Here is a 12,568-nt window from a genome sequence, read left to right on the forward strand (position 1 = left end):
TTGCTATGGAGCGCAATTATGCAAAGTTTGCTATAGCATACAAATATGAATTTTTTGTTTGCTATATGTGAAAGTTGCCCTTAAAAAATAGTATATGCAAATTATAGTTATAACATATAAATATAATTTTTGTGTTAGTTATATGTGAAAGTTGCTCGTGGTTAAAACTTAAATGCTATAGTCATTGCTTACTAAAATTTTAATACGCAACTATAGTTGTGAACAATCTTACTATTAGCATAATCTATTATTCTTTTGGTTTGTATAAATTCAGAATTATATAATTCGATTTTTGATTTTATAAGTCTAAAATTTTGTAAATGTTCAATCTAACTATTTGTATACGATTTATGAAAACTATCTTGTTTGTCTTCCCAACCCGGCCCTCGAGCCAATTACCCAACAAAATAAATTACTGAACCGAGCCTCGAACCAACTACCCAATAAATTGAAAATCAATTCGAGTTAATGGTTTGACCCAATTTTTACACAGACCCAGACTATAATGACTAATTAATTTATAAATTTACTTAACTGCTTAATTTTTATTATAAAATCTTATATAAATTTATATCAGAAAATTATAAAATCTTAAGTAAAACTAATATTAATATACATTTCCGAATAATTGGGAATGGGAAGATTCCGTTTATACAAACAGCCGCCATTCTTGTCGCTTGGCGCCCTTTTGTCCACGCCACGAATTCATTTTGCTTCTAAATTCAGCTTCTCCATGCAAACATTAATTAAAAAAAAATTACTAGTAAATCATATTTTCCATCTCGAAGTATCGAATAAAAAACCCTAGAAATTTGCATCAATTTTTAATACGAAAAAACAAAAATTGATGGTTGGATCATCATCAACAAAACAAGGGCTGTCTTCATGGATTGGGGCAGCTACTGCAACAAGAACCTCCGTTGAATTTGACAAAAACGTTGCCGTTTCTGGTGGGGACTCGCCTTCACATTCCGATAACTTTACAGATGTCAATATGGGATTCGGAGACAGGGCTATGTCCGCCGCCGGTGCTGCTGTTCTCTCCGCCATACTCGTCAACCCTCTCGATGTTGCCAAGGTTACTTTTCCTCCTCCTAATTATCTGTTCGTATTAATTTAAACCCATATTGTTCTCTGAATTTGCTTTTACAAATTGGGATATTGAGGAGTGGTGTTTGATTGATTGCTTGATATGTAAGCATTTAAACTAAACCCCTATACTATTAGGATTTCTATTAGTATTTATTTGTGTGTTCAGCTGATCAAATTGCTAAAATTAATGCTTAAACACGGATTAATGCCGATGATAATCTGTTGAGCACCTTATAAGATTAAAGCTGCTAATCTTGAGTTGATAATGTTGGAGGATTATTTAATTACTTGTGATTTCACTTTTTTCAGGTTGTTTACATCTTAATGACATATTTTTCCCTGCTTTGCAGACAAGGTTGCAAGCTCAGGCTGCTGGTGTCCCTTATGACAGCCTGTGTAATTTGGGACATCTTAATTCTAATACAGTAGGTTCCCAGCATTGAACTCCCAATTTTTCATTTTGCTTACTTTTCATGCGACTACAACCTGTTTAACCCAGAGGCGAGAATGATGTGTTGATTGTGGAAGCTATATGTGTTTTCATGTTCTCCCGAGATCTTGTGCACAAGATGTTTTCAGTTTACCTAATTATCAATCTAATGTTGCAAGGACCAAGTTAAGTTGGTTGATTTTTCACTATATGTTCTTCAGCATATAATTTTGGCCCTGCTATCTTGTTTAGGTGCTGACAGGTGTGAAGTACAACTCCGCAGGCACTCGTGCTGTTCTTGGTGCTGAACCAACATGTTCTCCAGAGTGTTTTCGATATAAAGGAACGCTTGATGTCTTTTATAAAGTAATTCGTCAGGTTAGTTACTTTTTGTGGGAAGTAACGTAGTTCTGTCTCTCTAATGTAGTTTGAGATCTTCTGCTTTGGACATGCGAGTGTCTTATCTGAAATCCACTCAAATGTTATGAATTCTGTAACATGAACATTCATCATGAAATAGTCATGTAAGTAAGTCTTGAGGATGATTTTTGTAGTCAGGAGCAAAAGATTTCAAATAGAAAATTCTAGTTCCTTTTTCTTGAGCATGAGAGACAACTCTCTTCTCATTATGAATATCTATGAATTTCCTATGTGATGGTCATGTGAAAGGTGATAATTACCTTCTTCCCCCGTCACCTCTCAAAAAAAAAGTTGAGTGTTGATGTTATAGGTTGGAAGCTGATCTGAACAGCTGTGTCATAGTTGTTGTGAAGTTATGCAGTATTATCAGGTCAAAAAAGAAAAGAAATAAAAACCACTGAGCCTGCAAAGTAGGGAGTTTATCTGACCATCTTCTTCCAGTGCATTCCTGCATTTTATTGGCTCTGTTAAAGTTAAGTCAACCATGTTATCTATATAACCCAGGTAACTTGTACAGGAAGGATTTACCAAACTGTGGAGAGGCACTAATGCAAGTCTAACATTGGCAATCCCTTCTGTAAGTCTTAATTTAGAAATTCATTTGTTTTTCAGATTTATCTGGTTATTAAATATTGAAGCATGCAGTTACGTGCAATTGCTTTATCAACTGTTCTGTTTCGTATTAGTTCTTACTAAGTGTTTCGTTCCCTTTTGTAGGTGGCGATATATTTGCCTCTTTATGACATTTTTCGCAACACTATAGAAGAGTATACATTATGTAATATACCAATTGCTACAGCATATGTCCCCTTGGTAGCAGGTTCCTTAGCACGTTCCATTGCTTGCATCACTTGCTATCCAGTTGAGCTTGCAAGAACACGTATGCAGGTAATCTGATTATCTTCTTGATGCAGATTGACATTACACAATTGCTTAGTACTGCTAAAGGAATTTCTTGTTGCTAAGAGATTTTTTTTTAGTATTACAGCTGGTCTTGTAGGTAGAACTATAGATGAATGTGAAAATTTTACATTTTCCAGACATGTAAATATTTGAATTCACATTCATCAGATCAAAGTATATCACATATTTTGGGCATGTGTCTATATGCCCCAGGAGATAATTCAACTTTTTTCCAGTGTTTAAAAAATGTTTTGCTGGATAATTGTTTAAATTCTTTCTAGATATTTCTTAGCTCTCGGTGTTGTGAATTAGTGGCTAGGTATGGTTAAAGCTAAAAGGTGAAGATGGAAATCTTGTTCCAGTTCCACTGTTGGGACAGTTAAAGGGCTGTTGTTTAAAGGGTTGTCACATTGGTACTTTGAAATGTTAAGTTTCTTATTGTTGATGTTTGTCTTTGTAATTACTATATCTAGGGTGCTTGGAACTTACTAGATATTGTTAATTTCCTTTTCAGAGAGAGCAGCACCACCTCGTTTGGTGTTTGGGTTTATCATGTTATGATGTTATCTATGTTTCGGACAATATCTCTGTCTTCTTTTTCTGCTAAATTTTACTTCTTCCTATGACTTCATTTGTGATAGGCCTTCAAAGACACAAAAAATGGTGTGAAGCCCCCAGGAGTGTGGAAGACGTTAGTTGGGGTTGTTTCTCCAGTCAATAGTGTAAACAGCTTTCAAAATTGTAATACTTCTTCATCAAACTTACTTTAGTTGGCTGCACATAGTTATGTTGTACTGCTGTCTTAAATTCTTTCAGACACAAGGTGGAGCTTTTGTCTCTTCCTTGGTGTGCCCATTGAACTGCAGGATTTTCTTGTAACATAATTATTTAAGAGAACTCAGTTCTTTGTAATTTATGGGGAAATTCAACATACCAATAATGCTTCAGTGAGGAAGTTTTCTCCGGGTTATCTTGTCCTTATTAATTTTTGCTAAGAAATACTAGATCTTTCCAAATTAGCTTACTTCTGGCAAAGGAAATACAGGATAAATCCATCATAATTAACTAACTGCCCTCTAGTATTAGTTGCTAGAGACACAGAATGAATCTGCTAAAAGTGTTACTTACAGCATATGATATTGCACATATTCAATTTCTTTGAGTAATCCATTATGGAAGTTTACTGCTCTAGATCTTGTGCGTTTTGATTCTTAATGCTATGCTAACACATTGTGGTTAATTACTTTCCCCCCAACTAATGACTAGCAATGCAATCCTACCGCCTCCTCTGGACCGGTCTGGGGGCACAACTAGCTCGTGATGTTCCTTTCTCTGCAATTTGCTGGTCTACTCTTGAACCAGTAAGTGCTTGCCCATAACTTCGTCCTATTCCTGCACCCACACTGTGTTTAATTGAATAGAACAATCGCTACTTTTGTGAAGGTTAGGAGGAAGCTACTAGGCATGGTGGGAGATGAAGCAAGCGCAACGACTGTCTTTGGTGCAAACTTTTCTGCTGGATTTGTTGCAGGAATTCTTGCAGCTTCTGCTACATGTCCCTTAGATGTTGCAAGAACTAGGAGACAAATAGAGGTTGGTCTTCTCTCTTCTCCCATTTTTATTCACCTAAACAATCTTTACAAGAAACAACTAACAGAAAGAGTGATTATCCATTGTGAAAGTTTTCTTGGATCACATGAGTAGTTGGACCTCTTAGTAATATACTGATGTCAAATACAGAACATTGAGAAATTTCTGCTTGATAGTGCACACACATAAATGAATTTCTTCTAGTTTGGCTGTGGAGTGTGAGTGTATACTCGCTTTCCTGGATCCAATAACTTCTGGGTGGATATTACGCTTAACCTCAATCAGTTGGTAAGCTTTGGGTTGGATCAAACATGTTTTCGAAGTGAAAATGATCATGTAGTACCTCTTTACTTAGGCATGGGTTTACAACTTTACATTGATGAAACCTCTAGTTGGGAACTATATCAAATACAAAGAACTTCTGTTTGCCACTGCAGTTAAATACAAAGAACTCTTATTCGAGAAAAATGTAAGTACTATAAACGCAGCACGAATTGTGGTTGAATTTTTATAAAAAGATCCAGCTTCACATCAAATAAGCATGGAGTCAAATATGTATAACCGAGTGTCTGCATCATTAATCAGATCCTCTTTACACCAAAAAGAAAACAAAAGTAAACTGTTGTTCTTTATCTTCTCTGTAGAGTTAGCTGTATCTTTAAAGCATCTTGCATTTCTCTCTTTCCAAATGGTAGCTTGGATAGTTTTCCACCATCGTCCATTTTTGTTGTTCTTTTGACAACTTCCTTCTATGCCACCTTCTCATCAAATCAAATGTTTCTTCAGGCATTGTCCATTGTTATCCTAGCTTATTTGGAAAAAAGTTCCATAGTTGTAAAACAATATGGCAGTGCAAAAACAAATGGTTGATGGTTCCTGAATTTGTTCCACAAAGATGGCACCTATTACAGAGCTGCAAACCTCTGTCCTGTGTCAACATGCTTTTATTGCAACTAGCCACACAAATCAAGCCACTGTCATGGTGACTCTTATCTCCATATGTTCCTCCAAGGCCATGAGTTAGTACTCTTGAGGATCAACAACTAAAAACTTACAATAAGAGTTTACTACATAGAAATCTTCAGATGTCACATTTGGAAGTAGATGATTTTTTTCCAGGCACCAAATCATGAGCTCTTCGGTTCAACTCGCAGAATTACTTGTTGAGTTCACTATTTCTCCCCAAATATGCATTTCCTTTTGGATCTACCATTTATTCCGTCACATATTTCTAGATTATCCAGTATTCTAATGCTTCCCAGTAGGGGTGCGATTTCATCAGTCTGTTCAAGGAAAAGTAAGAATCAGCAAATTGAAAAGGTATTTCTGTGGTGATGTAGTTCTGAACTTAACACAGAAAGTTAAGAACATCAAATTTTGGTGGCAAATGAGTTTGTCAACTCATTTTACCGAAAAGTATTTCTGTGTTTTGGTGGTGCTGATATGCTTTTAACTTCTCAAACCCAGATTTCTAGTTACTTCATACCTTTCGTTTCCGTTGTTTGTTGATGTGGCAGTCTGTTTGATGAGTTTGATTTGGACGTATTAGCTTATAGCTTGTTTGGATGGTTGTTACCTACTGTATTGTATAATTCAATTGTTATTTTGATTGTTACTTAAAATTTATTTTTATGATATCGTCATTTTTATCGTCACATAACGACGAATGTAACGATTGATTTGGTGTGATTGCGTCGTAACCTTATTTCTTTTCCTCATTTTGTCTTCGCTTATTATTTAATAATTCTATTTTATTTCTACTTTTTTTATATAACGCTACCCGTATCCTACTTTTCTTTAGTTTTTTCCTTTAGAGTACTTTGATGCATGTCCTTACGTGACGATGTAAAACAATATAATCTATCCAAACATTTTATTCATCAAAACAATATAGTACAATATAATATGATGCATTACAAAACTATATTTAACCACAATCCAAACAAGCTGTAAGAGATTCCACTGGAATTGGACATGGGACAAGGCTACAACTTTCGAGAACCTGATTGTCTGTTATTTTTATTAACTTAAAGAAGCATGGATGTGGAGAAGTAGACTATTATCTCGACAATCATGAGCCAAGTTAGTATTTTGCAGTGAATCCTCCAATATGTAGTCTTACATTATGATTTGGAATGTCAATTCTCTAGAATGACTTACTTTCTCATTTTTTCCCTTTGAACCCCATGAACTTTCTCGCTTTGGAAACACTAGTTATTATTATTTCCCTCCTTTTCTTTGTTGATTTAATATAATTTTCATTTTTCATATCAGAATGATCCTGAACGAGCACTGAGAATGACCACAAGACAAACATTGGTTGAGATATGGAGGTACTTGACTTCATTTTATTTCTTTATTTTCGGCTGCAACCCCGTCTCCCCTTCCTGCCCCCTATATTTTTCAGATACTGCAATAGGTTTTGATCTAGTTGAGTAAAGATACACAATAAGAGCAGTGATGAGCTCCCATGAGTTGATTGATTTATTTTGGTTTTCACAAACTAATCCTTTTCATTAGTATGCCAATTGCCGATAGGATAAGTTTTTTTTCTTTTCAATTAAGTACGATAAAATAGATGTATGGATGATGTATTCTTTTTGGAAGGGGTATGGGGGGAAGAAAATTGAGGATGGAATGTTTGAAGGAGCCTCAATTCCTAAGAGATGGTTTCGCTGGAAGTGTTTGAGGTCCCATTAAGTGATGATTTTACCGATAAAACATTTCGCCAATTACTCCCAGAAACAGATCCATCGGAGGCGAATAACTCCTTGTCTTCCTTGCTTTGCATTTGAGAACGATGAATCCAATTGATCGACTGGATGTTCTGGAATATCTGTTTCGTCATCTTGTCTATCTCGATTTATTCTTTTATTGCAAGACACTGATTCTTTCATGCTGCTGAGAAAATAATTCTATTTTATCGGGGTTCTTAATAGGTCATAAGTGAGTGAAAATAATGCATAGCAGATACACATTGTTCCATTTGATAAAAAAAACCAAAGTAAGTGATTTTAGCCCTTATAAATAGAAACTGATTCTTGAACTCCTTTGACGCTTGGCCATTTCTAGCAAAGTCTGAAGGACAAGATGAACCTGTGTGTCTCCATGAAATCAGCATCTTGTTATTTGTTCAAATTAAGTGTTTAATAGAAAGTTTGTAGACCATTTTCTTATAGTCTTTGGTGCTGTATCCTGTGCTAATTATTGTTCTCATGAACCAGGGATGGGGGATTTAAGGGGTTCTTTGCTGGAGTTGGCCCTCGAGTTGCCCGAGCTGGACCTTCAGTTGGGATCGTTGTTTCCTTCTACGAGGTGGTAAAATATTGTTTGAGCCATAGGCACATGCATCAGCAGAACGAAGGTGCTGATCTATAGCATTGTGATCTATCTTCCAAGCCAACGAGACAAGTGATATTAGCATAACTTCTACCAATAAGAAGCTGAAGATCTAACAGATGATATTCGATGAAATGTAATCTCCTGAAGACCCGACAGTTGCAGCGATTTGGCTCATCACAGGGGTACTTCGTTGGCGAATTTTGCCTGCGAGGCTTGAAAGCTAATCAAGCTAGTGGAGAAGTTTCTCCAGTGATGACGCTGTATGTCTGATTAATAAATAGGCAGCCAGTTATGCCTTTGTAAATTCAAAACCATTGTCCTACAGCAACTATTGTCTTACGTACAGATTCATAAAAAGAAAAAAGCAACTGTACTGTACTCTGTGTATTTCATAAACTTTAGAAAGTTTAATTAAATTAACTAGGATTATGTGTTGAATGGAAGTAGGAAACTTCCTGGAGGGTGAATGTACTTGGGGTTGCTTGCAAAAACTCAAGGAGATGCGTTACACTAGTGCACAAAACGGGATGTGAGATACAAGTATATACCCAGTGTAATTTTACAAGTGGGATGTAGGGAGGATAGTGTTAAAGTATGACAAAAGTCTCACATTGGTGATTAATGAGATGGGTGGACTCTTTATAAGGCTTGGGCAATTCTCCTCCCTTTGAGCTAGCTTTTGGGGTGTGAGTTAGGTGTAAGACCTAATTTCACATGGTATCAGAGCAGGGTCCTTCTCACCCGATGTAAAATTAAAATTAATGACAAAAGTCCCACATCGGTGATTAATGAGATGAGTGGACTCTTTATAAGGCTTGGGCAATCCTCCTCTTTTGAGTTAGCTTTTAGGGTGTGAGTTAGGCCTAAGACCTAATTTCACAGATAGGGTGTACGCACTCTTTATTCTTACCTTTGTGAAAGTATAAACACCGTTTTCAAAGGATTCTCTCGCGAAAAAGCAATAGATTGCTACTCATAAGTGGCTTCTCATATATTCTTTTAGTTGTATTAATCAGTGCATTATGATGCATTTCTTTATATCTCTTACACTTGAATTGTTGACAATAGGAGAAATGAGAAAAAGGCAACTAAATGTAAATTAGAAATTAAATTAAACATGAATTGATTAATCAATTAAATCCATATGAAGAATGATTACAACCATTTTCCCAAAAAGCAACATAATTTAAAGATTATAACTGACTGAATTTAGAATAAGTTGTAGGAAGAAGCATCCATAGGATGAATGAGATATGTTAGAACTAAAGCCACCAGCATCAACACATATGCAATCCCTTGATCTACAGATATTCCTGCAAAATACATATATTACGATTTAAATTATATACACTAACAACATAAAAAAATTCAAAATAGAAATCGATCCAACGAAAAGAGAAAGGGGGGGGGGGGGGGATAGAGAACAAACCATCACTAGTAGGGGCAGGAGCAGGAGCAAATTCTTGAGCTTGAACAGTGAAAATAGCCATGGCAAAGATGGCCAACAATATTGAAACAACAAAAGCCATAAGTATAACTAATCTCCCCCCACCTTCTCTTACTCAAGAGAGACAAAAAAAATGTAATTATCTTGCAAACAAACAACTGATAAATGCTGGCTCACACTTGTGGAGGTTTATATAGTTAGTTATTAGGATTTTTTATTCTTTTTGTTTTTGTTTTATTAAAAATTTAAGCTATGTATATTACTCCATCCATATAGATTTATTTGTCCAAATATAGAAAATCAACGTATAATATGCCACTTAATCCGTAATTTATTCATATTAACTATTGTCATTGAATTTATTATATTCAAAGGTTAATAGAATAAAATTACCATTCTATATGTTGCTTCCTAAAGAATGTGTCAAGTCAATATTGATAAAAATAAAAATAAATCGAAATAGTATAGTAATTTAAAGAAATGTAATTATAATAGCAAGATAATTGCTTTTATAAAGGATCTGTGGATCTGTATTATAGAAATTTACTTGTAATTATCTAATAAATAACCCAATTTTATAAATATTTTTTCATATTATCTATAAATAGAAAGTAATTTTTATTTTATACTTTATCTGTTCGATATTATTTGTTATGGTTTCTATTTTTACAGTTAAACTATAAAAAATTTGATTAACATTTTAAGATGTATTTTTTCATCATATTAATATGCAAAACATTGTAATTTATAGTACTTTTCATATAGTTTTAAAATATCTAATTTTTTTGTTTAAAATATCGAATCGATATAATTTAATTTACCTTTAAAAATTAATCAAATTGACTTTTGATAAATATAATATAACAAACAATTTTGAACGAAAAGGAGTAAAAAAAAAGTAAGGAACCAGCTAAATCGTGGGGTCTATCAAACTTTTTTGTTTGCAAACCCATGTGCCACCTCCTTTTTATTCAACTTCTTTTTTTTTTTTTCATCTAACATCAGCTTATTTAATTAATCAGAATTAATAGACAAGTATTTCTACATAAATAAATAAAAGATTTTAAATTTTTTATATTAGTTGTTGAAATAGATATCTATTTAAATTTTAAATGGAGCTGGACTTTAGATTCTCTCTCCCTTTTGACACCTCAAATTATTAACAACCACCTAATTTGAATTTGAATTGTTAATGTATTAAAATGAGTAATTATCTAGTTGTTATGAAGACACTAAAAGTTGTCTAGCCGTTATATGAGCAAGTCTACATTACATATTTGATCGACCGATAAAAATAAATACTTAGTTAAATATTAAGTGAAAGATTTTTATCGATACATATAGAGACAAGTTATTGTGCAATTGAGGAAAAGAAATCCATGACGCAAAAGGTGGGGGAGCAAGAATACTTTGGATAGGGAAATTCCACATGCAAATTACGACTAACATCTCTATATTCGATACAATAATTGGATTTCTTAACTACGAGACAAATACAAATTCAGAATTTTTATTCGATGAATTCTACGTCACTGGATCCATTAATTTGTGTAGACTAGGCCCAAGTATGAAAGAAATAGTGAAGGGCCCATGAAACCATTGAGTTACATAGGCAGATGGGCTTTAATTTGATGGGGGATCTGATCCATTTCTACCCAACTTGAATATACGATGATACTTTTTTTTTGGGTAATTCTTTTCAGTTATAAATTGTTAACGAATGAGCCTAGACCAGTATTGACAAAACAGTTCAATATCGGATTAAATGGTTGTGTATGAGATTCGGATTGATAAATAGAGACTTGTGAGAACAAAATAAGTTTATGCGTATTACGATCATGCTTATACAAAGTCTGTATCTCTCATCCTGCTTCCTCTAAGTCTAGTTCCTTGTCTCCTTCTTCAGTCAATCCTAGGTCTTACTTTCGATATTTCTGTTTGGGCTTTGCCTTTTGAGTTGTTGCATTTACTTGGTAGAATTGTAATTTGATTTTTAGCCTAATTAATACTGCTCAAAGAATATCAATTTTAAATTTACATCTAAGATACAACCATAACACATAAAACTAGATTTCACTTTCTACTCCTTCAGATCATATTTACTTTATCATACCCCCTAAATAAATGAGTTCGGAGTCAAAAGTATACTTTGCTACCTGCAGACCGGAGATGTATTTCTAAAAAAACTATTTCAATGATTGATTAGCGATTTTAAAAGAAAAGAATCTCGCAGACTGATTAGCGATTTTGGCCATTTTCATAATGTTTGATATGAAAATTTTACCATAATGGTTAAATTAATTGATGTTTAGTATTAGGTCTTGAAAAATAATTTGAAAATTGATTGATTAACGCAAAAAAAAAATAAAAAAAAATTAATAGCTCACATATTTTGAAAAATAAAGAGGAAGTACTAATTAAGAAAATGGGTAAAGCGTAAATATAATTAAGTTGATTATATATATAAGAAAAAGTTTTACTAGAAACAAAAAGATGATCAACCCAGCATTTTACATATTACAAAAGAAGAGTTCTTAACTTAAATACACACCCAAGATTTTACATCGTAAAAAAGTAATTAATAGGTCCAAAGAAAAGCTCCCATAGCAAATTTTCTCTTTTGATAGACATCTCCATTACTAGGCAGTCCATATTGAGTAAGTAAACAATCTATTTTCCATTCTGGCATTGCTTCATATTCAGCTCGTGTGTATCTTGGGTAATGCAATGGCATATGAAAACCATACCCACACCGGTCTCCGCCGTTCACTCCACCGCCATCATCCGGTGGTGTTGGCCGTGACATAGACTCCATTCCACCTCCGCTCATTTTTATTGGAACCTTTGTGGTGGAGATATATAGAGTGTGGCACTCTAAGCTATTTATAGAGGAAAGAAAGAAAGTTTAGTTTTTTTTTTCATTTCTCATTTATTTTAAACTTACAACTTTTTTCATTTAATAAATAAGGGTAGACATGAGTCGTGGTGGAATGAAGATGATTATTTTAGTTTTGCTAGAGTTTAGAGTTTGATTTTATTTTTTTTGTGTGTGTGAGGAATGTTTTTTCTCCTTTACTGGATATTACGTGACATAAATTTGAATTAATTCAGTTTCGATTTTGTGTAGTTGATATAGAATAAGAAAACTTTAATTATTGATAGATGGTAGGTTAAGTGCAAGTATTATAGATAATTGTTGACTTAAAAAAAAATACTACAAACACACTTGTAACTTCATGGAATTGTTTTTTAGCCAAGATAATACACCTATCACTAGAAAATTGTTTTTTGATGGGACATAAATTGCTTTATTTCAGGTTTGCTCTTGGGATCAAAATTTACCA

The 12,568-nt window shown here is 33.9% G+C and overlaps 2 protein-coding genes across 2 annotated transcripts; one reads left to right on the forward strand and one right to left on the reverse strand.

The window, feature by feature from the left end:
- Positions 1–614: 614 nt before the first annotated feature.
- LOC101267457 (mitochondrial carrier protein MTM1) lies at positions 615–8,220 on the forward strand. Its single transcript, XM_010328531.4, has 10 exons — positions 615–1,078; positions 1,443–1,517; positions 1,775–1,900; positions 2,460–2,519; positions 2,660–2,830; positions 3,487–3,586; positions 4,112–4,206; positions 4,289–4,438; positions 6,710–6,768; positions 7,660–8,220. Exons 1-10 carry the CDS (start codon positions 848–850, stop codon positions 7,811–7,813), a joined length of 1,221 nt encoding a protein of 406 aa, XP_010326833.2. The 5' UTR covers positions 615–847; the 3' UTR covers positions 7,814–8,220.
- Positions 8,221–8,883: 663 nt separating this feature from the next.
- Positions 8,884–9,434, reverse strand: LOC109119991 (arabinogalactan protein 16-like). The gene is made up of 2 exons (XM_019213283.3): positions 9,207–9,434; positions 8,884–9,090 (listed from the first exon to the last, which is right to left on the reverse strand). Exons 1-2 carry the CDS (start codon positions 9,304–9,306, stop codon positions 8,987–8,989), a joined length of 204 nt encoding a protein of 67 aa, XP_019068828.1. The 5' UTR covers positions 9,307–9,434; the 3' UTR covers positions 8,884–8,986.
- Positions 9,435–12,568: the final 3,134 nt, after the last annotated feature.

Source organism: Solanum lycopersicum, chromosome 1, assembly GCF_036512215.1.
Source record: "Solanum lycopersicum chromosome 1, SLM_r2.1".
Taxonomy (NCBI): Eukaryota; Viridiplantae; Streptophyta; class Magnoliopsida; order Solanales; family Solanaceae; genus Solanum; species Solanum lycopersicum.